Source organism: Mobula birostris, chromosome X (assembly GCF_030028105.1).
Source record: "Mobula birostris isolate sMobBir1 chromosome X, sMobBir1.hap1, whole genome shotgun sequence".
NCBI classification, from domain to species: Eukaryota; Metazoa; Chordata; class Chondrichthyes; order Myliobatiformes; family Myliobatidae; genus Mobula; species Mobula birostris.
This window is the reverse complement of record NC_092402.1, coordinates 34,856,872-34,883,186: the sequence shown is the minus strand read 5'-3', so window position 1 is coordinate 34,883,186 and position 26,315 is coordinate 34,856,872. Positions and strand designations below refer to the sequence as shown.

The window sequence follows — 26,315 nt, the reverse complement described above, 5'->3', positions numbered from 1 at the left end:
GGGGAAAGATCTTAAATGATTTTTTTTGCATACGTATTTACTCAGGAGATGGACATAGCATCTATAGAAGTGAGGCAAAGCGGCATCAACTTCATGGGCCCTATACAGATAACAGAGGTGGTGGTGTTTGTTGTCCTGAGGCAAATCAGGCTGAATAAATCCCCAGGGCCTGACAAGGTGATCCCTTGGCCCCCACGGGAGGCAAGTGCAGAAATTGCCAGATGCCTAGCAGAGATATTTAAATCATCCTTAGTGACAGGTGACCAGAGGATTAGAGGATAGCCAATGTTATTCTACTGTTTAAGCAAGGCTGTAAAAATAAACCAGGAAATTATAGGCTGATAGGCCTAATGTCAGTAGTGGGAAAGTTTTTGGAAGGTATTCTAAAGGACTGGATATATAAGTATTTGAAGAGACATGGACTGATTAATGATAGTCAGCACGGTTTCGCGTGTGGTAGGTCATGTCTAACCAATCTTGTAGAGTTTTTTTTTGAGGAAGTTACCAGGAAAATGGATAAAGGCAATGCAATGGAAGTTGTCCACATGGACTTTGGCAAGGCATTTGACAGGGTCCCACATGGGAGGTTGGTCAAGAAGGTTCAGTCGCTCAGCATTCAGGGTGAAGTAGTAAATTGGATTAGACATTGGCTTTGTGGGAGAAGCCAGGGAGGAGTGGTAGTAGATGGTTGCCTCTCTGACTGGAGGCCTATAACTAGTGGAATGCCACAGGATCAGTGCTGGGCCTGTTGCTGTTTGTCATTTATATCAACAATTGCGATGATAATGTGGTTAACTGGATCAGCAAATTTGTGGATGACTCCAAGATTAGGGGGTGTAGTGGAGAGCAAGGAAGGCTATCACGGTTTGCAGCTGGATCTGGACCAGCTGAAAAAATGGGGTGAAAAACGGCCGATGGAATTTAATGCATACAAGAGCGAGGTGTTGTACTTTGGTAGGACCAACCAAGGTAGGTCTTACACAGTGAATGGTAGGACACTGAGGAGTGTAGGAGAACAACGGGATCTGGGAATACAGGGCTCATAATTCATTGACGGTAGCGGCACAGGTAGACAGGGTCGTAAGAAAGCTTCTGGCACATTGGCCTTCATAAATCAAAGTATAGAGTTCAGGAGATGGAACGTTATGTTGAAGGTGTCTACAACATTAGTGGTGCCTAACTTGGAGCACCGTGTGGGGTTTTGGTCATCTATGTACAGGAAAGATGTAAACAAGGTTGAAAGAGTACAGAAAACATTTACAAGAATGTTGCCAGGTCTGGAGGACCTGAATTATAAAGGAAAGATTGAATAGGTTAGTATTTTATTCCTTGCAGCATAGATTAGAATATTGAGAGGAGATTTGATAGAGGTATACAAAGTTATGAGGGTATAGAACGGATAAATGCAAGCAGGCTTTTTCCACTAAGGTTGGGTGGGACGACAACTAGAGGTCAGGGGTTAAGGACAAAAGGTGAAAAGTTTAAGGGGAACATGAGGAGAAACTTCTTCACTTAGATAGTCATGAGAGTCTGGAATGAGCTGTCAGCGCAAATGGTGTATGCAAACTCGATTTCAACGTTTAAGTTTGAATAGGCCCATGGATGGTAGAGTTATGGAGGGCTATGGTCCCAGTTTACAGCAATGGGAATAGGCAGTTTAAATACATCAGCATGGACTAGATAAGCCAAAGAGCCTGCCTGTATTGTAGTTCTCTATGACTCTATGTAAGGATGTTGCTGAAAGTGTGTTAAACTTGGGTTCAGATATTTCTGGAATGTTTTGTCCATTTCTGAGCACTATTTTTTTTAGGAAAGATGTGACTAAATGAGAATAGTAGCTAGGACCTTTGATTTCAAAGCAGAGATAGTCAAGAGATGATTTCATAGAAGTTTCCAAAGCGATGAAACTGTTTTCAGTGATAGGATTGATAATCATGACAGATTTAAGATGACTGTTTAAACTAATAAAGGTGACAGCAAAACATTCATGAAGCTTGCAGTTGTGATCATGTACGAGAGGTTGTAAGGATGGCATAAGAATAGTCAATGTCTGCTTTCAAAAGTGACATTAGCGCGTATAATGAGGAGAAAGGTACAAGCTTATGGGAGTTGATTGGATTCCATTTGAAGAATGCTGGCACTGACACACTGCAGACAGTGGGCTCATTCAGCTTTGCAATTCTACATTTATATACCGGACCCTATCAAAAGTCTCATAATAGCCTTCACTGCTGTTCCAAGCAAAGCCACAATTTATGAAATACTGTAAACACTTTCAGTAAGAGCCACCCTTGTTTTAATCCCATCAAAGTAACCCCACCTTCCATTCTACAAGCTTCATTTGTCTCTTCAGTTTTGACAAGATGTCTCTGACCTGAAACAATGATGTTGTTTCTCTTCTACATAGATGTGACCATACCTGCTGAATATTTCCATCATTTTCTGTTTTTGTTTTATATTTCCATCATCTGTAAATTCAATTTTTCACTTTGAACAAGTGCTTGTTTTGAAATAAAATCTGACAATAATTGATTAGCAAAAGAAAGAGACAAAAAATTCTAGTATTTTCTTCATGGGAATATATATGATCGCTGTAACCAAGAACATCTTATTTAATCAACAGTAAAATCTGTTGCATCAGAGAATATTTATGTTCTTCTTCTCAAGCCAGAGCTTCAGTCAACTTGGCAAGTGTAAAGGCATGGTAAACTTTATGACAAACATGCTTATTCTAATGATATGGAATTTATTGGACTAAAGTATGATCCCTTATAAATTTATAAATATAATTTAAATAAATAATGGTCCCTTACTCTAAATGCATACATAAGGTTGAACCACATATCTTCCATTTAGCGCACATCTGCCTTCACCCCATCCTACTGCCACCCTGCCAGGGATAGGATTCCTCATGTTCTCACCTACCACATCACCAGCATCCAGCACACAATTCTCCGTAACTTGCGCCATCACCAACAGGATCCCACAACCAAGCACATTTTTCCCTCCCCCCTCCACTCCCACTTTCTCCTTTCCGCAGGGATCGCACCTTACGTGATTCCCTTGTCCATTCATCTTTCCCCACTGATCTCCTTCCTGGCACTTATCCTTGCAAGCAGAACAAATGCCGCACCTGCCCCTACACCTCCTCCCTCACTACCATTCAGGGCCCCAAACAGTTCTTCCAGCTGAGGCGACACTTCACCTACAAGTCTGTTGGGTCATCAACTGTATCCAGTGCTCTTGGTGTGGCCTCCTGTATATTGGTGAGACCACTTCGCTAAGCACCTACACTCCGTCCACCAGAAAAAGTACGATTTCCCAGTGGCCACAAATTTTAATTCCACTTCTTATTCCGACATGTCAGTCCATGGTCTCCTCTACTGCCGCAACAAAGCCACACTCAGGTCGGAGGAGTAACTCTTTATATTTCGTTTGGGTAAGCTCCAACTCGATGACATGAACATCGATTTCTTGAACTTCCAGTAATGCCCCCTTCCTTCACTATTCCGATTTCCTTCTTTTACCTCATCTCCTTAGCTGCCCATCACCTCCCTCTAGTGCTCCTCTCCCTTCCCTTTCTTCTATCGTCTTCTACCCTCTCTTATCAGATTCTCCCTTCTCCAGTCCTTTATCTCTTTCACTAATGGACTTCCTAGCTCTCTACTTCACCCCTCCTCCACTTCCCAGTTTCACTTATCACCTACAACCTTGTGTTTCTTCCTCCTCTCTCCCCACCTTCTTACTTTGATTTCTCATCTTTGTTTCTTCAGGCCTGACGAAGGGTTTTGGCCTGAAATGTTGACTGTACTCTTTTCCATAGATGCTGCCTGGCCTGCTGAGTTCCTCTAGCATTTTGTGTGTGCTGCATAAGGCATGAAATTTGGTTTTAGTTTATTTTCTTAATGGCTGACACCAGTGTGAATAGAATATCCTGCCCCAAACACAAATTCATTCAAACACAATCAACCTACTTTAATCAATTCAACTTGTAATTGAACTCATAAATCAGATTGTTTATACTGTAATTAAAACAATGTAAACTGCCAAGGAAAATGAGTAAAAGACACAGACATTTCAAAGACATGAGACACATTAAAGGCCTAAATTTATGAATATAACATTCAGCAAGATTTTAGTATATAACTAGACAACGGGGTGACCCGTTGGGGCACCCTTTGAGAGAAGGGTAGTGCAGTCTGATGTGACCAGAATGAACATTAAATTTTCCTGAATGCTATTGGTATCGCTTTGCTTTGGAAACTGAAGTAGAAAACCTCAGTTTATTAAAGAAGAATGACTCGTAGCAAAGCAAATATAGCTCCTCCTCATTTAACGAAGTATCATTTCTGGTTTATCTGCCGCCCTTGTGCCTCTCGTTGTCATTCTGGAGACGTGCAGTCCTTTCATCCCCCGTCTCTTCATCTCTTCTGCTGTTTGTTTTTTGTCTCTGATCCTGAAGACGTGCATGCCTCTCCTCCTCTGTCTCTTCTTCCCTCATCTTTTTTTGTCCTGACTCTTTGATCCTGGAGTCGTGCGGCCCTGGCCTCATGCGATTCTTGTTCTCTCCCTCTCCTTGCCGCTTCCCGATGACGTTTGGCGTCAACTCGTGACCATAATGTCCCCCTTCCCTTTCCACACAGCATAATTAGGCTGACCATTTATTTTTACCCTAACGCTGGATAGAAGATACGAAGCAGTAACACCAAAGGATATTGATTATTCTTGATGATGTGGCTGGCACTCTCCTAAATGGACGTGATATAGTCGCCGCTGTCCTTTGACTGCAGCAAAGGGTTTTATGGGTGTTTCGAAGTACGTCATTACAATAAGATTTAATTATCTCTTATTGATGGGTGGCAGTTAGATCTGTCCCAATCCTGCACATGTTCATGGTGATAAGCAGAATGTGACCCCTCGAAATAGAGCTGCCCTGCCCTTTTGCTCCGGTAGGTGTCACTGCTGAGACTGGTCGTGCACATGCGTCGGGCTGTCGCATCCCGATTTCCATGATGGCGGATCAGTTCTTGGGTGAATGTGAGCCCGTTGATTTTTGCAACTGAGCAATTGTATACGAATATATAACCCTGAACTTTGCCTGCATTCTGTAAGTTAGCGCATTTTAATTAGATTTAGCCAAAAAAAAGTTTTGCTGTAATGCACCGTTTGCGCTAATCAGAGGTCACAAACAGGCAGATAGAGCATTAGTTTTAGTAGTATATAGAAAACAAGGATTCTTATGAAATAAAAACAGAAAACATCAGAAGCATTTCACAAGTCAAGCAGCATTTGTGAAAAACAAAACAGTTATCATTTCAAGTTGAAATTCCCTCTTCATAAGTGGGATAACAGAAAAATACTCGAGTATTATTTGCACAAATTTATGGTGACACATGGGAGCAGGTAGGAGGTGGGGAGAAAATCAAGAGGTTAGTCCTTTCTTGGTAAAATACAGTACTGCTATTGAGAAATCCCTTTCCTTATTATTGCACAAAGTTTTCTAATCTTGTAATACTTCTAATTCTAGATACTGCTTCTATATCTGAGTTGAGAAATAACTGAACAGTCTGCAACCATTTGAAAATCTCACACAAGAGGAAAACAAAGTTCATGTTTAATTGCTTTTCTACTATACATGAATAACCATGAACACATCCAAACCAAAGTGTACTCTGGGGCCAAGGTGCAAAACGCAGTACCAACAGTCACATACAGCACAAGGCACATATAAGATAGCAAGAGCATTTATCAGTAAAATACAGTCACAGAAAAAAAAATATGGCCCAGGACACTGAGTCCATGAATATTTGCAGGAGTCTGCAGTCAAATACAATACAGCTCATCTTCTGCCAAGCAAACACTGGGAGGCAACACCAACTTCAGCTTGCACACTGCGCCACACTGCCTCCAGTGGAGTACACTGACTCAGATACCCCTCTACTGGGTGGTTGTAAACAGGCGACACTGCAGCTTGAAGCCTAGTCTTCACTACAGCTGAGACCTGTCATCCATCCCTGCTGTCCACCAATAAATCAGTGAATCAGACCTGCAGCACTCCACATTAATAATATCCAATAGGGCCTTGCGATCACAAGAACAGCAACCGTCAATCATTTGCTGTTACACCGCACACCACCTTCACGGACTGACTCCTCTGACGCAGGCAGCAACACGATCCACACCAGGTCCAACTCCTTCAGTTTCTCCACCAACGAGCAACTCACTGATGGGGTAGACCTGCAGTACTTCAAGGTCTTAATAAACCAGCAGTATCTTGCGATCGTAAAAAAAAATGTTTAAAAAGGACTATAAAAACCTTTGGTTGACCCCATAGAAGCCGCTGCGATCGATCGCGCCGCCATCTTACCAGAAGTAGCTACATTCCAAAGGGGGCAATGCCCCAGGGAATGCTAACAGCAATATTTTGGAGCTAAGATACTGACCTCCAATATTACCAAACATTTTCTTTGGTAGAGCTTTTTCAGTGACTTAATTTTTAATAGTGTTTCTTGTTCAGACACTGCTTTGATATTATGAGGAATCATCTGCACCTCCAGAATTCAGCCCTTTTGTCCACATCCATCCATTCCAGGTGCAGGCAACTTTGAGGCAATTCTCTCAGCAAGTCATATTTACTCAATCATCATAAAGGTTGTACAAAAGGGACAAAACAAACAAAACAAAAGCTACCTTGTGAGTACTTGAGCAAATTAACACAAAAATGCAACTTGCTCCGAGTGGCAAAACTGTCATGTGATTACCTGAGAAACAATGCAGCATTTCTGAGTACTGAAATACCCAAACTTTAACAAATAAAGCAATGCCACAAAAGATTTTACATTATTGGACAGACTAGCATGAATGCTATTTGGAAAAAAAGTTAAGTTATTTCATAATACTAATTTTTCAAGAAGCATTTTTAAATTATTGTGAATAATGAGCATCATACTGCTGGAAAGCAAATCAAACATGTTCAATGAACACAAACTTTTACTATTAACTTTCACTTAAATTTGAATACATACATCAGTCTAATAATCAAAGTACTACAAAGGGCAGAAAAAATTACCTGTGTTATCTGGTGAGCTCATGATTAAATGGAAGCACCTGCCACTCAGTGACTGTTCACAAGACACAAACTGATAGATCCTGCTGAGATTCAAGATGGAGATGATGCTGCTGATTCTCTACATTAGGCTGGATTCCCTTGCTACATCAGGTATGTGTAATTACTCTGAGCTGTAGTTCTGCATATCAAAAGAGAAACAAGGCCATAAGTGCGTCTTGCAATGATTTCATCCTTGGAAATGAGTAGCTTACTACAATTACAATTTTTCTGATATAAATATTAAGTAACACAATATATTATACTTTATTGTTGCCAAACAATTGATAACTAGAATGTACAATCATCACAGCGATATTTGATTTTGCGCTTCCCGCTCCCTGGATTACAAATCGATAATAAATATTAAAACTTAAATTATAAATCATAAATAGAAAATAGAAAAATGGGAAGTAAGGTAATGCAAAAAAAAACCGAGAGGCAGGTCTGGATATTTGGAGGGTACGGCCCAGATCCGGGTCAGGATCCATTCAGCAGTCTTATCACAGTTGGAAAGAAGCTGTTCCCAAATCTGGCCGTACGAGTCTTCAAGCTCCTGAGCCTTCTCCCGGAGGGAAGAGGGATGAAAAGTGTGTTGGCTGGGTGGGTCGTGTCCTTGATTATCCTGACAGCACTGCTCCAACAGTGTGCGGTGTAAAGTGAGTCCATGGACGGAAGATTGGTTTGTGTGATGTTAAAGAATAAAACATAAAATTACAGCTTATGTTCAATATGCCTTTTTCTTCATATGCTACCTAGAAATGTAAAGTTTTGAAAGTGCCCAATAATCAGACATCTTCATGCAGTTTCATTTGAATCCCATTATAAATTACTGTCCACACTTCTTATGGAAATACATACATATGTCAAGTAGAATCAAACCACTGAAAGAAATGATAGAGCAGTATCAACTTTACATCTTCCAGACATTTGACCTTTACTGCAAAGAAACTTGTTTTTCTCAGTCAGCTCTACTTCTGTTTGGTATATTGGTTTATTTTGCTACTGAGTTATTGCTAACTAGATTAAAAAAAGCATCGAATGATGATGCAAAATTAGGACCATAAGACATAGAAGCAGAATTAGGCCATCCGGCCCACTGAGTCTTCTCCTGGCCTTCTCCCCGTAACCTCGTGCCCGAGACTCCCCCGCCATGAGAAACATCCTTTCCGCATTTACCATGTCTCGGCCTTCAACATTCAAAAGGTTTCAATAAGATCCCGCCCTCATCCTTCTAAATTCCAGCGAGTACAGACCTAGAGCTATTACACGTTCCTCATATGATAACCCTTCCACTCCCAAAATCATCCTTGTGAACCTTCTCTGAAGCCTCTCCAATGCCAGCACACTTTTGTTAGATGAGGAGCCCAGAACTGTCCACAATACTCAAGGTGAGGCCTCACCAGTGCTTTATAAAGCCTCAGCATCACATCCTTACTCTTGTATTCTAGACCTCTTGAAATGAATGCTAATATTGTATTTGCCTTCCTTACCACTGACTCAACCTGCAAGTTAGCTTTTAGGTTGTTCTGCACAAGGACTTGCAAGTTACTTTGCATCTCAGATTTCTGGATTTTCTCCCCATCTAGAAAATAGTCTGCACATTTATTTCTTCTACCAAAGTGCATGACCATGCAATTTCCAACATTGTATTTCATCTGCCACTCTTTTGTCCATTCTCCTAATTTGTCTAAGTCCTTCTGCAGCCTACCTGTTTCCTTAACACTATCTGCCCCATTACTTAAACATTGAGTTAATTTAGAAGTGTCTCAGTCAATTCTTCTGGATATGGTTCATATTACTGCATCCGTAAATTCTACAAGAGTCAGATACCTCGTGTAAGAGTTCCTTTCAAATTTTTAATAAACTTTTCCCAACTGTACTTCTGATTAAACAAAATAGAACCTAACTTCAAACAAGAGAAGATCTGCAGATGCTGGAAATCCAAGCATGGAAATCCATGCTGAGTTCCTCCAGTACTTTCTGTGTGTTGCATAGAATCTAACACAGTGGTCCCCAACCACCGGGCCGCAAAGCATGTGCTACGGGGCCGCGAGGAAACGATATGATTTGGCGATAGGAGTCCGCTGCACCTTTCCTCATTCCTTGTCATTACTGTTGAGCCATTACGCATGCGAAGTCATTACCTGCGCGTCATCCGTGTCAGCGCGGGAAGATCATCAACTCCTCGAGCTTGCAAATGACGGCAGGCTGAAAAATATGTTTGACGTAACATCTCTGTTGGCATTCTGGATCTCAAAGTCAAGCACTAAAGCAGTGAAAACGTTGCTTCCATTTCCAACATATCTCTACAATGAATGCAACAGAAACCAAATTCCGTAATGGACTGGACATAAGGAACCCCATTCGAGTATCGCTGTCTCCCATCACCCCTCGATGGGACCATCTGGTTGCAGGGAAACAAGTATTCAGCCCAGGGCTCCCACTGATTCAGCGATATTGGTGTGTTGCAATGATTTTATATGTTCATACGGGGAAAATATGTGCTGTGTATTTAATATCCAAACATTACTTAAAATGTTATGATGCTACTGACTTACTTATATAACCATAACAATTACAGCACGGAAACAGGCCATCTCTGCCCTTCTAGTCCGTGCAGAACGCTACTCTCACCATAACCCTCTATTCTTTTCCTATCCATATACCTGTCCAATCTTTCTTTAAATAATATCCAACCTGCCTCTACCACTTCTACTGGAAGTTCGTTCAACACTTACTTCAAGTTCCCCTGTCCTTTCCTGATAATTGACTTATCGCTATATTCATGTGAGGAAAAAAATGCACTGTGCGTTTAATATTAAATTCGTTAGATAAACCCTTTTAGAAACAAAATTGAGTGTATTAGCCACTTATCACCTATATTCCGGTCGTGATTAACATAACGATTTGTAGGAAAAAATCGGCACGTACACGCATGCGCATTGGTGCCCGCACAAGGCTTCATAGTCATTGTAGTCTCTCTGTAAACAACACATTTGGCTCTACTCTTGTCCGTTGGCAACCCTACCCTCCTCCCTCCACCCCCCCCCCCCCCCGGGTCAGCCGGTCCGCGAGAATATTGTCAATATGAAACCGGTCCGCAGTGCAAAAAAGGTTGGAGACCCCTGATCTAACATATACACTTGGACTCATCACAAGCAAAACTATAAAGATCTGCTGGTAGTACACAGTGACAGTGCAAATGTAGTAAGTACAAAGCCAGAAACCAGCTTAGTCCTGGACTCCACTCTTCATTACTAGTCAGAATTTCTGATCCTTACCCAGCTGGAAGCAAACCCCTGTGCATGCATTAAAATAAAGGAAAGAGACGGTCATAGTTGGATTTATTCCTGTTGAACCCATTAACACTCATCATCAGTTCTCAAAGAACAAGAATGGCTGCAGCATTTAATACCAAGAACCTCTTCTCTCAGTGCAGCCACAAAAAAAGCCATCAAAAATAACCAGCAAGCACTCTGCCGCTTCTTTCAGTCCTGTGCTGTAGCCGCCCCCCCCACCCCGCCCCATACCAGACAGTGATGCAGCCTGTCAGAATGCTCTCCACAGTACATCTATAGAAGTTTTTGAGTGTATTTGTTGACATACCAAATCTCTTCAAACCCCGAATGAAATGCAGCTGCTGTCTTGCTTTTTTATAACTACATCAATAAATTGGGTCCAGGTTAGATCTTGACATCCAGGAACTTGAATGCTCACTCTCTCCACTTCTGATCCCTCTATGAGGATTGGTATGTGTTCCTTCGTTTTACCCTTCCTGAAGTCCACAATCAGCTCTTTCGTCTTACTGATGTTGAATGCCAGGTTGTAGCTGCGACACCACTCCACTAGTTGGCATATCTCACTCCTGTACGCCCTCTCGTCACCAGCTGAGATTCTACCAACAATGGTTGTATCATCAGCAAATTTATAGATGGTATTTGAGCTGTGCCTAGCCATACAGTCATGTGTGTATACACAGAGTAGAGCAATGAGCTAAGCACATGCCTGTGAAGTGCGCCAGCGTTACACAGAAGCATAGAAAACCTACAACACAATACAGGCCCTTCAGCCCACAAAGCTGTGTCGAACATGTCCCTACCTTAGAGATTACCTCGGGTTACCCATAGCCCTTTATTTTTCTGAGCTCCATGTACCTGTCCAGGAGTCTCTTAAAAGAACCTATCGTATCCACCTCCACTACTGTTCTCGGCAGCCCATTCCACACACTCATCACTCTCTGCGTAAAAAAACCTACCACTGATATCTCCTCTGTACCTACTTCCAAGCACCTTAAAACTGTGCCCTCTCGTGCTATCCATTTCAGCCCTGGGAAAAAGCCTCTGACTATCCACACCATCAATGCCTCTCATCATCTTATACATCTCTATAAGGTCACCTCTCATCCTCGTCTCTCCAAGGAAAAAACCTATTCTCAACCTATTCTCATAAGGCATGCTCCCCAATCCAGGCAACATCCCTGTAAATCTCCTCTGCACCCTTTCTATGGCTTCCACATCCTTCCTGTAGTGAGGCGACCAGAACTGAGCACAGTACCCCAAGTGGGGTCTGTCCAGGGTCTTACATAGCTGCAACATTATCTCTCAGCTCTTAAACTCAATCCCACGATTGATGAAGGTCAATGCACTGTATGCTTTCTTAACCACAGAGTCAACCTGCGCAGCAGCTTTGAGTGTCCTGTGGACTCGGACCACAAGATCCCGCGAATCCTCCACACTGTCAAGACTTGTACCATTAATACTATATTCTACCATCATACCCGACCTACCAAAATGAACCACCTCACACTTTTCTGGGTTGAACTCCATCTGCCACTTCTCAGCCCAGTTTTGCATCCTATCAATGTCCTGCTGTAACCTCTGACAGCCCTCCACACTATCCACAACACCCCCAACCTTTGTGTTATCAGCAAATTTTCTAACCCATCCCTCCACTTCTTAATCCATGTCAATTATTAAAAATTATGAAGAGTAGGCGTCCTAGAACAGATCCCTGAGGCACACCATTGGTCACCGACCTCCATGCAGAATATGACCCATCTACAACAACTCTTTGCCTTCTGTGGGCAAGCCAGTTCTGGATCCACAAAGAAAAGTCCCCTTGTATCCCATGCCTACCCTACTTTCTCAATAAGCCTTGCATGGAGTACCTTGTCAAATGCCTTGCTGAAATCCATATACATTATATCTACTACTCTACCTTCATCAATGTGTTTAGTCACATCCTCAAAAAAATTCAATCAGGCTCGTAAGGCACGACCTGCCTTTGACAAAGCTATGCTGACTATTCCAAATCAGATTATGCCTCTCCAAATTTTCATAAATCCTGCCTCTCAGGATCTTCTCCATCAACTTACCAACCACTGAAGTAAGACTCACTTTTCTATAATTTCCTGGGTTATCTCTACTCCCTTTCTTGAATAAGGGAACAACATCCGCAACCTTCTAATCCTCCAGAACCTCTCCCATCCCCACTGATGATGCAAAGATCATTGCCAGAGGCTCAGCAATCTCCTCCCTCGCCTCCCACAGTAGCCTGGGGGTACATCTTGTCCAGTCCCAATGACTTATCCAACTTGATGCTTTCCAAAAGCCCCAGCACATCCTCTTTCTTAATATCTACATGCTCAAGCTTTTCAGTCCACTGTAAGTCATCCCTGCAATCTCCAAGATCCTTTTCCGTAGTGAACACTGAAGCAAAGTACTCATTAAGTACCACTGCTATCTCCTCCAGTTCCATGCACACTTCTCCACTATCACACTTCATTGGTCCTATTCTCTCACGTCTTATCCTCTTGCTCTTCACATACTTGTAGAATGCCTTGGGGCTTTCCTTAATCCTGTCTGCCAAGGCCTTCTCATGGCCCCTTCTGGTTCTCCTAATTTCTTTCTTAAGCTCCTTCCTGCTAGCCTTATAATCTTCTAGATTGCTATCATTACCTAGCTTTTTTGAACCTTTGTAAGCTCTTCTTCTTGACTAGATTTTCAACAGCCTTTGTACACCACGGTTCCTGTATCCTACCATCCTTTCCTTGTCTCATTGGAACGTATCTATGTAGAACTCCACGCAAACATCCCCTGAACATTTGCCACATTTCTTCTGTACATTTCCCTGAGAACAATGTTCTCAATTTATGCTGCCAAGTTCCTGCCCGACAGCCTCATATTTCCCCTTTCCCCAATTAAATGCTTTCCTAACTTGTCTGTTCCTATCCCTCTCCAATGCTATGGTAAAACAGTTAGAAATGTGATCACTATCTCTAAAATGCTCTTCCACTGAAAGACCCGACACCTGTCCAGGTTCATTTCCTAATACCATATCAAGTACAACCTCTCCTCTTGTAGGCTTATCTACATATTGTGTCAGCAAACCTTCCTGAACACACCAAACAAACTACACCCCATCTAAACCCCTCGCTCTAGGGACATACCAAACAATATTTGGGAAATTAAGGTCTCCCACCACAACAACTCTGTTATTATTCACCCTTCCAGAATCTGTCTCCCTATCTGCTCCACGATGTCCCCGTTTTAAAAATACCCAGTAGAGCTATTGACCCCCTTCCTGTTTCTAACTTCCACCCACAGAGACTCAGTAGACAATCCCACCATGACTGCTTCTTTTTCTGCAGCCGTGACACTATCTCTGATCAGCAGTGCTATGCCCCCACCTCTTTTACCTCCCTCCCTGTCCTTTCTGAAACATCCAATGCCTGGCACTCTAAGTAGCCATTCCTGCCCCTGAGCCATCCAAGTCTCTCTCATGGCTGCAACATCTAGCTCCAAGTACTGATCCACGCTCTAAGCTCATCCACTTTGTTCACAGTACTCCTTGCATTAAAATAGACACATCTCAAACCATCGGTCTGAGCATGTCCCTTCTCTATCACCTGCCTATCCTCCCTCTTGCACTGTCTCCAGGCTTTCTCTATTTGTGAGCCAACCACCTTTTCCTCCATCTCTTCATTTCAGTTCCCACCCCCCAGCAATTCTAGTTTAAACTCTCCCCAATAGCCTTAGCAAACCTCCCTGCCAGGATATTGGTCCACCTCAGATTCAAGTGCAACCCGTCCCTTTTGTACAGGTCACACCTGCCCCAAAAGAGGTCCCAATGATCCAGAAATCTGAATCCCTGCCCCCTGCTCTAATCCCTCAGCTACGCATTTATCCTTCACCTCACTCTATTCCTATACTCACTGTCGCATGGCATTGGCAGTAACCCGAGATTACTACCTTTGAGGTCCTGCTTCTCAACGTCCTTCCTAACTCCCACATAGCTGTTCTCAAAGGTCATATTAACAGTTATGAACTGGTCAGAGCTATACTATTCTAACATAATCTTTAATTATAAATAAATGCACAGTACATTATATTTCATCCTCACTCACTGGATTAGTGGCATCAATAAACTGCATGAACTTTTTAAAGTCAAAATATTACAGGAATATAATTAGTCACTGCAAAATCACAAATGGCTTTTGAATTATATCTGGCACATAAGCCATTTTTTATTTTAAACACAATCACGAATTTGTTAGCCACTTCAGCATGGTGCAAATTTGGCTTCCTGCTGAAGTCAAGCTTTAAAAGGAAATCTATTCTTGGGAACAGTTGAGTAAGGTGTTGAAACTCAGTCCAAGTCGAATAAACACGTGTGTCTGTGTGTTTGTGTGTGTGTATTTTTTCCTCAATTTCGGATCCTCTACCAGAGACCTGGGAGCTTGAGCGTTTAGCACAGTATCCTTGCTGTTCCTAGTAGTACGCTCTTCTGGACCGAGATCTCAGATGTTGTTCCTGGGATTTGTTGCAGCCACTCTCCCAGTCCAGGTGTCACAGACCCAGGTGCTCTTATCACCACCGGGATTACTCTGGCTTTAACCTCCCACATCCTTTCTATCTCCTCTTTAAAGCTCTGATATTTCCCCAGCATCTCATATTCTTTCTTGCTGATCTTACTGTCATTGGATTTTGCCACATCTATTACTATTGCTTTCTTCTGTTCCTTGCTCAGTATTACTACGTCTGGTTGGTTGGCCAGTACCTGCTTTATCAGTTTGTATTTGCAGGTCCCACAGGATCTTAGCTCTGTCATTCTCCATTACCTTCTTGGGTATTTCCCATTTGGACTTGGGATTGTCCAATCCATACTCACTGCAGATGTTCCTGCACACAATTCCTACAACTTGGTTGTGCCATTCAGTGTCTGCTGTCCTTGCCTGCTACTATGTGCTGGATAGTTTCAGCAGATTCCTTGCATAGCCTGCATCTTGGGTCTTGTCTGGTGTGATAGACCCCTGCTTCTATTGCTCTTGTGCTCACTGCCTGTTCTAGTGCAGCCATGAGCCAGGGGCAGGGATTCTTTTAAAGTATTGTTGAAGAACTGCCACCACTTCAATGACAGTCTTCAAAATTTGGACATAGTCCTCTGCATCCAGACCAGATAAGTATCTTTGGGAGATCATGGGTGGCAACTGCAAATTTGTGTCTATTCTAATAAAGATTGTATCATAAAACTGAAATGAAGATATAACTGAAATAACTTATTTTTGAGATGATATAAACCATGCATTTATTTGAAGTGTTCTATCAAAAGCAGTAACCATTGATAGTCTTTTTTTTAAAAAAAGGATCATAATGCTTTAGCAGAAATAAAGACGGTGCACTAATTAAAATGCTCAAGATTTTGCTAGGTTTTTAGACCATCACAAGACATATGAGCAGAATTAGGCTGTTTGACCCATCGAGTCTGCTCTGTCATTCAATCATGGCTGATCCTTTTTTTTCTCCTCCCAGGTTTCCCAGCCTTCTCCCCATGACCTTTGATGCCATGTCCAATCAAGAACCTATCAATCTCTGCCTTAAATACACCCAATGACCTGGACTCCACAGCTGCAAGTGGCAACAAATTCCATAAATTCACCACCCTTTAGCTAAAGAAATTTCTCTGCATCTCTGTTTTGAATGGACGCCCCTCTATCCTGAGGCCGTGCCCTCTTATCCTAGACTCACCAAGGAAACATCCTTTCCACATCTACTCTGTCTCGGCCTTTCAACATTCAAAAGGTTTCTATGAGATCTCTCATCATCCTTCTGAAATCCAGTGAGTACAGACCCAGAGCCATCAAACATTCCTTGTATAATAACCCTTTCATTCCTGGAATCATCCTTGTGAACCTCCTCTGGACCCTCCCCAATGCCAGCACATCTTTTCTAACATGAGGGGCCCAAAACTGTTCACAATACTCAAGGTGAGGCCTCGCCAGTGTCTTATAAAGCCTCAGCATCCATCCTTGCTCTTATATTCTCTAGACCTCTTGAAATGATTTCTAACATTGCATTTGCCTTCCTTACCACCGACTCTACCTGCAAGTTAACCTCCAGGGTGTTCTGCACAAGGGCTCCCAAGATCCTTTGCATCCCAGAGTTTTGGATTTTCTCCCTGTACAGAAAATAGACCGCACACTTATTTCTACTACCAAAGTGCATGACCATGCATTTTCTAACATTATATTTCATTTGCCACTTTCTTGCCCATTCTCCTTGTCTGTCTAAGTCCTTCTGCATCCTACCTGTTTCCTCAACACTATCTGCCCCTCCACCAATCTTAATATCATCTGGAAACTTGGCAACAAAGCCATCTATTGCATCATCTAAATCATTTACATACAGCAAAAAAAAGTGATTGCAACATCGACCCCTGCAGAACACCACTAGTCACTAGCAGCCAACCAGACAAGGATCCGTTTATTCCCACTCACTACCTCCTTCCAATCAGCCAATGCTCTAACAATGTCAGTAACTTTCCTGTAATATCACAGGCTCTTAACTTGGTAAGCAGCCTCATGTGTGGCACTTTGTCAAAGGCCTTCTGAAAGTCCAAATATACAACATCCACTGCATCCCCTTTATCTATCCTACTTGTAATCTCCTCAAAGAATTCCAACAGGTTCGGCAGGCAGGAATTTCCCTTAAGCAAACCATGCTGACTTTGTCCTATTGTGACCTGTGTCACCAAGTACTCCATCACCTCATCCTTAACAATCAAACATCTTCGCTACCACTGAGGTCAGGCTAACTGGTCTATATTTTCCTTTCTGCTGCCTTCCTCCTTTCTTAAAGAGTGGAATGATATTTGCAATTTTCCAGTCCTCTGGCATCATGCCAGAGTCCAATGATTTCTGAAAGATCATTGCTAATTCTGCCACAATCCCTAACTCTACCTCTTTCAGAACCCTAGGGTGCAGTTCATCTGATGGAGGTGACTTATGTACTTTTAGGTCTTTCAGCTTTTTGAGCACCTTCTCCCTGGTAATAGTAACTGCACTCACTTCTCTTCCTTCACACACTACAACTTCTGGCACACTGCTAGTGTCTTCCACAGTGAGGACTGATGCAAAATACTCATTTAGTTCATCTGCCATCTCCTTGTCCCCCGTTATTATTTCTCCTGCATCATTTTCTAGCGGTTCTATATCCACTCTCGTTTCTCTTTTATTTTTCACATACTTGAAAAAGCTTTTAGTATCCACTTTTATATTATTTGCTAGCTTGCTTTCATATTTCATCTTTTCCCTTCTAATGATTCTTTTAGTTGCTCTCAGTAGGTTTGCAAAAACTTCCCAAACCTCTATCTTCCCACAATTTTTTGCTTTGTAGTATGCCCTCTCATTTGTTTTGATTTCCCTTGTCACCCACGGTTGTACTATTTTGCCATTTGAGTATTTCTTCATTTTTGGATACACGTCTTGCACCTTCCTCATTTTTCTATTTTTTTTCTTTTTGTGACTATAGCTACTTAAAACACATCAATTAAATGGCATCTGACTTTTTGAGGGGAGCTGCAAAACAGTATTTCCTGTGAAGAAGCAGAGGATCACAGAAAGCAACTTCTGGTTTTCTAAATTTAATTGCATATGTGTATTCTCTAAAAGTAATTACCAGATTTCTTCCACAATAAGTGTAAACTCTGATAGCTTCACCATCATTTTTAAACACACATTCATGTGCTGACAATTCTGGGGTGGCAACTTTAGTCTTTTCAAATTTCTTTCGGACCCAATGAAAAGCAGAGAAATGACATTTTATTTTTCTAGATATTCTTTAAACAATAACCAATCTTGGATGTTAGTTAAATCTCTCTATAAAATTTGGATGTTCAAATGTTCCCTTGTCATTTTGAATTCCTGGGTATGTAACAAAAACTGCTTCCTTTTGTCCAAAGTGTGAAGGCCGGTTAACTGCAAATTACCTGATTATGCTGTACCACACGACAGATATCCATCGTACAGTTGACAATACAATTGACAGGAGATACAGATAGTTGGTCAGCCAGCCAAACTTATTAATGGACTAGAGGGAACTTAATGTGAGGAATAGGAAGGGAGTACAGGGAAGCCGATTCCTTTCCAAATTTCTTCAAGCATCTCTGTAAACCCTTGCTATATAATTAATCTTAACTACACTAAAAATGTAAGAGAAAATTTGTCAGTAGCCTGTGCTTACAAATGTTTACATTTAAAGTTGTGAAAAAGGGTAATTCAAGAGAAAAATTTTAGAAACTGAATAAACTAAATAAACATTTAACTCACTGACATTGAAAAGTTTATTTCACCTCTGTTACAAGAGGCAAGTAATTTTATTAGTAATTCCATGTTTACAGAGAAATATGAAATGATTCAGTTATCACCTTAATAAACATCCAAATTAATAGAATATGGCTCTGTTTAATCCAAAGAAAATGCCTATTTAAACAAAGCTTACAAAAAGTCAAGAACATAACAGTAGCTTGAAAGAAAGATATACAGACATACAGTAAATCCTTATTAAGGCCAAGAATTTGTACTCCATTTGATTGTTGAGGGGGATGGCCACTGGGAAACTCTGCACCGGCTGTTTAACCTCTTTCCCCTTCCAATTTCTTGTGTCCTGCACCTTGGGTGTAACTATTTCTCTATATGTCCTATCACTCCCTCAGCCTCCCGAGTATGACCATAAGATACAAGAACAGAAATGGGCCATTTGGCCCACCAAGTCTGCACTGCCATTTTATCATGGCTGATCCATTTTCCTTCTCAGCCCCAAATCTTCAGCCTTCTCCCCGTATCCTTTCATGCCCTGACTAATTAAGAATCTATCTATCAACCTCTGCCTAAAATATACCCAATGACTTGGCCTCCTCAGCAGACTATGGGAACGGATTCCACAGATTCACCACTCTCTGACTAAAGGACACCTCTTTTCTAAAAGGACATCCCTGTATTCTGAGGCTGTGTCCTCCGGTCTTAGACTCTCCCACAACGAAACCATCTCCACATCCACTCTATCAAGGCTTTTTCACCATTCAAGGTCACCACTCATTCTTTTGAATTCCCGTGAGTAGGGGCCCAGAGCCATCAAACACTCCTCATCTGACAAGCCTTTTAATTGTGGAATACTTTTTGTAACCCTCCTTTAAACCCTTTCGACTGTCAGCACATCCTTTCTTAGATAAGGGGCCCAAAACTGCTCACAGTACTCCAAGTGAGGCCTCACCAGTGCCTTATGAAGCCTCAACATTACATCCTTGATTTTATATTCTAGTCCTCTTGAAATGAATGCTAACATTGCATATGCCTTCTTCACCACCGACTCAACCTGCAAATTGACCTTTAGGGAATCCTGCACAAGGACTCCCAAGTCCCTTTGCACCTCAGATTTTTAAATTTTCTTTCCATTTAGGAAATAGTCTATCTATTTATTTCTTCTACCAAAGTGCATGTCCATACACTTCCCGACACTGTACTCTATCTGCTACTTCACAACACGTTGGAGGAACTCAGCAGGTCGGGCAGCATCCGTGGAAACGATCAGTCGACGTTTCGGGCCGGAACCCCTCGTCAGGACTGTAGAGGGAAGGGGCAGAGGCCCTGTAAAGAAGGTGGGGGGAGGCTGGTAGGTTCCAGGTGAAAAACCAGTAAGGGGAAAGATAAAGGGGTGGGGGAGGGGAAGCAGGGAGGTGATAGGCAGGAAAGGTGAAGAAGGAATAGGGGAAAGCACAATGGGTAGTAGAAGGAGGCGGGACCATGAGGGAGGTGATAGGCAGCTGGGGAGGGGGCAGAGTGACATAGCGATAGGGGAAGGGAGAGGGAGGGAATTACCAGAAGTTGGAAAATTCAATGTTCATACCAAGGGGCTGGAAAGAGGTGGAGAGGGAAAGATATGCTTAGTGATGGGGTCCTGTTGAAGGTGGCAGAAGTTTTTGAAATGCTGAAATTGGGAGTACAAAAGGAGGAGAAGATGAGGCCTGGACATTCTCTCTTCTCTGCCCTTCTATTGCGCAGGAGACAGAAAAGTCTGGAAGCACAAGTTGTTGTTATTGACTCATGGCAACCCTATGGATAGTGTTGTCCATAGGGTTTTGGTGGTAAGATACAGAAGTCCTTTCTTCCACACAGATGCTGTTGCTGCCCAGTTTTGGACCTGGCCAGATTCGAACTCAAGACCATCCACCTTGAAGTCCAGTGGTGATACCACTACACCACCAGCTGGCCCTGAAAGCACATACTGCCAGGCTAAAGGATAACTTCTATCCCACTCATCTAAGGTTACTGAGTGGGCCTCTTGTATGACCTCACATTCTACCTTGTCATGGCCTTGCACCTTATTGTCTGCCTGCACTTCCTCTGTAACTGTAACACTTTATTCTGCATTCTGTTATTGCATTTTCCTTGTAGTACTTCAATGTACTGATGTGATGAAATTAACTGTGTAGGTGACAAATCAAAGTTTTTTCCTTGCATCATGGTACATGTGACAATAATAAACTGATGACAATTTATCAATCATGTCCCTCAGCGACTTCCTGGTCCACACGTCCCTCCCCACGGATCTCCCACCCAGCACTTACCCCTGTAAGCGTAAATGCTACACCTGTCCCTACACCACCTCTCTTGCCGCCATTCAGAGCCCCAAACAGTCCTTCCAGGTGAGGCAACACTTCACTTGTGAGTCTGTTGGGGTCATCTATTGCATCCGGCGCTCCCGGTGCGGCCTCCTCTACATGGGTGAAATCCGACGCAGATTGGGGGACCACTTCGTCGAGCACCTCCACTCCGTCCGCCACAATAGACAGGATCTCCCGATTGCCACCCACTTCAACTCTGCTTCACATTCCCATTCGGATATGTCCATACATGGCCTCCTCTACTGCCATGATGAGACTAAACTCAGGTTGGAGGAGCAACACCTCATATACCGTCTTGGTAGTCTCCAGCACCTTGGTATGGTTCTGGTAATTCCCTCCCCCTCCCTTCCCCTATCCCTATTTCACTCTGCTCCCTCCCCCTGCTGCCCACTACCTCCCTCATGGTTTTGCCTCCTTCTACTACCCATTGTGCTTTCCCCTATTCCTTCTTCACCTTTCCTGCCTATCACCTCCCTGCTTCCCCTCCCCCACCCCTTTATCTTTCCCTTACTGGTTTTTCACCTGGAACCTACCAGCCTTCTCCTTCCCACCCTCCCCCCACCTTCTTTATAGGGCCTCTGCCCCTTCCCTCTACAGTCCTGACGAAGGGTTCCGGCCTGAAACATTGACTGATTATTTCCACGGATGCTGCCCGACCTGCTGAGTTCCTCCAGTGTGTTGTGAGTGTTGCTTTGACCCCAGCATCTGCAGAGTATTTTGTGTTTTCTGTCTGCTACTTCTTTGCCCATTTTCCCCAATCTGTCTAAATCCTTCTGTAGACTCTGTACCTCCTCAAAACTACCTGCCCCTCCACCAATCTTCATATCATTGGCAAACTTGGCCGAATTCCATCATAAAAGTCATTGACATATAACGCAAAAAGAATCGGTCCCAATGCAGACTCCTGTGAACACCACTAGTCACCAGCAGCCAACCAGAAAACGCTCCCTTTATTCCCACTTTTTGCCTCCTGCCAGTCCAGTTGATCTTCTATCAATGCTCGGGCTCTTAACTTGTAAAGCTGCATCATGCATGGGACCTCGTCAAAGGCCTTTTGAAAATCCAAACAATATAACTGATTCTCCTTTGTCTATCCTGCTTGTTATTTCCTCAAAGAATTCCAATAACATTTGTCAAGCAAGATTTTCCTTGAGGAAACCATGCTGAATATGGCCTATTTTATCATGTGCCTCTAAGTACCCCAAACCCACATCCTTAACGATCAACTCCAACATCTTCCTAACCACTAAGGTCAGACTAACTGGCCTGTATTTTCCTTTCTTCTGCCTCTCTCCCTTCTTGAAGAATGGAGTGACAGTTCAATTTTCCATTCCTTCGAAAACATTCCAGAATTTACTGATTCTTGAAAGATCATCACAAATGCCTCCACAATCTCTTCAGCCATCTCTTTCAGAACCCTGGGGTGTACACCATCTGGTCCAGGTGACTTATCTACCTTCAGACATCTCAGTTTCCCAAGAACCTTCTCCCTAGTAATGGCAACTTCACACACTTTTACCCTGTCACTCTTGCTAGAGTTTTCCACAGTGAAGACAAATGCAGCTTCCGCCATTTCCTTGTTCCCCATTACTACGTCTCCAGCAACAATTTCCAGTGGTCCGATATCTACTCTTGCCTCTCTTTTACACTTTACGTATCTGAAGAAGCATTTGTTATCCTCTTTAATATTACTGGCTAGCTTACTTTCTTATTCCATTTTTACCTTCTTAACAACCTTTTTAGTTGCCTTCTGTTGCTTTTAAAAAGCTTCCTAATCCCCTAACTTCCCACTAATCTTTGCACTATTACATACCCTCTCTTTGGCTTTTATGTTGGCTTTGATTTCTCGTCAGCCATGGTTGTGTCATCCTGCATTTCGAATACTCTTCCTCCTTGGGCTATATATATCCTGCATCTTCCGAATTGCTCCCAGAAATTCCAGCCATTGTTGCTCTGCTGTCATCTCTGCCAGTGAGTGTTCTTTTCCAATCAATTTTGGCCAGCTCTTTTCTCATTCCTCTGTAATTCCCCTTACTTCACTGTAATACTGATACATCTGACTTTAGCTTCTCCTTCTCAAATTTCAGGGTGAATTATATCATATTCTGAACACTTGCCCTTATTGTGATCCTTTTCCTTAAGCTCTCTAAATCAATGCTGGTTCATTGCACAACATTCAATTCAGAATGGCTAATCCCCTAGTGGATTCATCCACGAGCTGCTCTAAAAAGCCATCTCATAGGCATTCTACAAATTCCCCCTCTTGGGATCTAACACCAACCTGACTTTCCCCAATCTACCTCCACTGAAATCCTCTATAACTATCGTAACATTACCCTTTTGGCATGCATTTTCTATCTCCTATTTTAATTTGTAGACCGCATCTTTACTACTGTTTGGAGGTTTGTATACAACTCCCATCAGGGTCTTTTTATCCTTGTGGTTCCTTAGCTCTATCCACAAAGATTCAACAACTTCTGACCCCATACCACTTCTTTCTAATGATTTGATTTCATTTTTTTTTTTTTTTACCAACAGAGCCATGCACCCCCTCTGCCTACCTACCTGTCCTTTCAATACAATGTGTATCCTTGGACATTAAGCTATGAACTTCTTTCATCTATAATTCAGTGGTGCACACAAAGTCATACATGCCAATCTCCTGTACTACAAATTCATCTACCTTATTCCATATACTGCGCACATTCAAATATAACACCTTCAGTCCTGTATTCATCACCCTTTTTGAGTTTATCCCCCTTTTTATATTGCAACTGATCCCACTGACTGCAATTTTGCTCTATCAGCAGCCTCTCCTTGCTAGCAGTCTCATTGCACACTGCCTCTGTTTGCAAACCAACTACCTCATCCTCAGGGCCATCACTCCAGTTCTCACCGCCCCCCCCAACCAAATTAGTTTAAACCCTCCCCAACAGCTCTAGCAAACCTACCCGCAAGGATACTGGTCCCCCTCAGGTGCAGGTGTAATCCATCCTTCTTGTACAGGTCATACCTTCCCTAGAAGAGTTCCCAATGATCCATAAATCTGAACTCCGGACCCATGCACCAGTTCCTCACCCATGCTTTCATCTACCAAATCATCCTATTCTTACAGTCACTAGCGCATGGCATGGGGAACAATCCAAACAATACTACATTGGAGGTCCTGTTTTTCAGCTTTCTACCTAGCTCCCTAAAATCTCTCTTCAGGACCTCTTCACCTTTCCTACCTATGCCATTGGCGCCAATTTGTACCATGACTTCTGGATGATTACCCTCCTCCTTTAGAATGCTGTGGACTCAAAGACATCCCTGACCCTGGCACCTGGGAGCAACATGCCATCTTGGTGTCACTCTCACGTCCAAAGCATCTCACCTCTGTTCCTCTGACCATGGAATCTCCTATCGCCACTGCATTCCCCTTTACCTCTCTTCTCTTCTGAGCCACAGCACCAGACTCAGTGCCAGAGACCTGGTCACCGTGGCTCTTCCCCACCACTCCTCCCCCAGTAGGTCATCCCCCTCAACAGTATCCAAAGTGGTATATTTATCATTGAGGAAAAAGGCCACAAGGGTACTCTGTACTGGAATAGTACTCAGTCATTTCAGAATTGCACCAAACAAAACTATCTACTCCATAAACCCATATAAACAAATCAATATTTCAGTTATGCAATACCTCTGATAACGAAGGCTCGTGCAGAAACTGCAGGGGCTCCAGCAGAGGTATTTAAAACGTCTGTAGCCATGGGTGAGGTGCTGGAGGACTAGAGGATAGCTAATGTTGTTAGCTTGTTCATTAAAGGCTCTAAGAATAAACCAGGAAATTACAGGCCAGTGAGCCTGCCATTAGTCGTAGATAACATATTAGAAGATATTCTAAAGGGCAGGATATAAGCATTTGGATAGACAGAGCCTGATTTGGGATAGTCTACACAGCACTGTACATGGTAGATCACTTCCAACCAATCTTAAGAGGTTACCAGGAAGATTCTTGAAGGAAAGGCAGTGGACATTGTCTACAACACACACAAAAATGCTGGGTGAACACAGCAGGCCAGGCAGCATCTATGGGAAGAGGTACAGTCGATGTTTCGGGCCGGGACCCTTCGTCAGGACTAACTGAAAGAAGAGATAGTAAGAGATTTGAAAGTGGGAGGGGAGGGGGAGATCCAAAATGATAGGAGAAGACAGGAGGGGGAGGGTGGATCTAAGAGCCGGGAAGTTGATTGGCAAAAGGAATACCAGGCTGGGAAGAGAGAGGATCATGGGACGGGAAGCCTGGGGAGAAAGAGAAAGGGGGAGGGGAGCCCAGAGGGTGGAGAGCAGACAAGGAGTTATAGTGAGAGGGACAGAGAGAGAAAAAGAGAGGAAAAAAGGGGGTGTTACATACTTCATGGATATCTTGTGACTGTCTTATGAGGATGATGTAATGGTCTTGGGGGGGTCACATGATGTAATTTTCCCACCTGTGAGGTCATGTGATGACCTATTCTCAACAGGTATATAAAAGGGTAGACCCCTGGTGACGCAGTTAGTTTTCCCAGTTGAGTTTTAAGTTAGATCATCAGTCAGATACTCCACTACGCTGCGTATTAGTCTCAGGATGCCGTATAGTTTTAAAATGGACTTGTACTTTCTATTGTAAGGTACAGAAGTGTTGGGCCGGTAGTTTCACCAATCGCTGCCAGGTTTGTTGATGTATCTTTTCAGTAGTATTGAAGAGTGAAGATGAGAACCTGAAGGAGTCGTTCGGCGGTTTTGGAGAGGATTAACCATTATTGAATTCGTTCAAGTAAGAGTGATCTGCATGAGATAACCTCTGCTAAAAGCAGCAGAAAAGGTTGTGCAATTATCCATTCTACAGAGAAAAAGGTCAGTGCCTTTAAACTGTTTTATTTCTGTCGTCGTGAATCCTGCGGACAAGGCAAGTTCCGGCTGGGATCAGCGTAACGTCAAGTCTTTGAGGAATTCTTTACTTCAGGAAAGTCTCTCCTAATTGACTGTATAAATATCTTGAGACTTTCAAATTTACCATTCTAAGAACTGTGTTCTAATTTACCACTTTCATATTGTGTTCGCATTTACCGCTTTAAGAACTAGTACTGAGTTTGGGGGTTTGTTAAATGGCCACATAGCAGTTTATTTCCGGTTTAGGTTTTCATTTATTTATATTTTTACTAATTTTGAGCAGAGTTTAATAATTGTTTATTTGTTTACAAAACCTGACTCATTTCTATATTCATTG

The 26,315-nt window shown here is 42.7% G+C and overlaps 1 protein-coding gene across 2 annotated transcripts in view; it reads right to left on the bottom strand.

Moving 5' to 3' along the window:
* Positions 1-26,315, bottom strand: part of hdac5 (histone deacetylase 5) — a 338,912-nt gene that overhangs the window by 255,283 nt on the left and 57,314 nt on the right. For both annotated transcript variants that reach the window (XM_072249379.1, XM_072249378.1), the window contains one exon: positions 7,070-7,247. In XM_072249379.1, coding sequence (XP_072105480.1) covers positions 7,070-7,091 — 22 coding nt within the window. In that variant the 5' untranslated portion in view covers positions 7,092-7,247. The remainder of the gene's footprint in view (positions 1-7,069; positions 7,248-26,315) is intronic.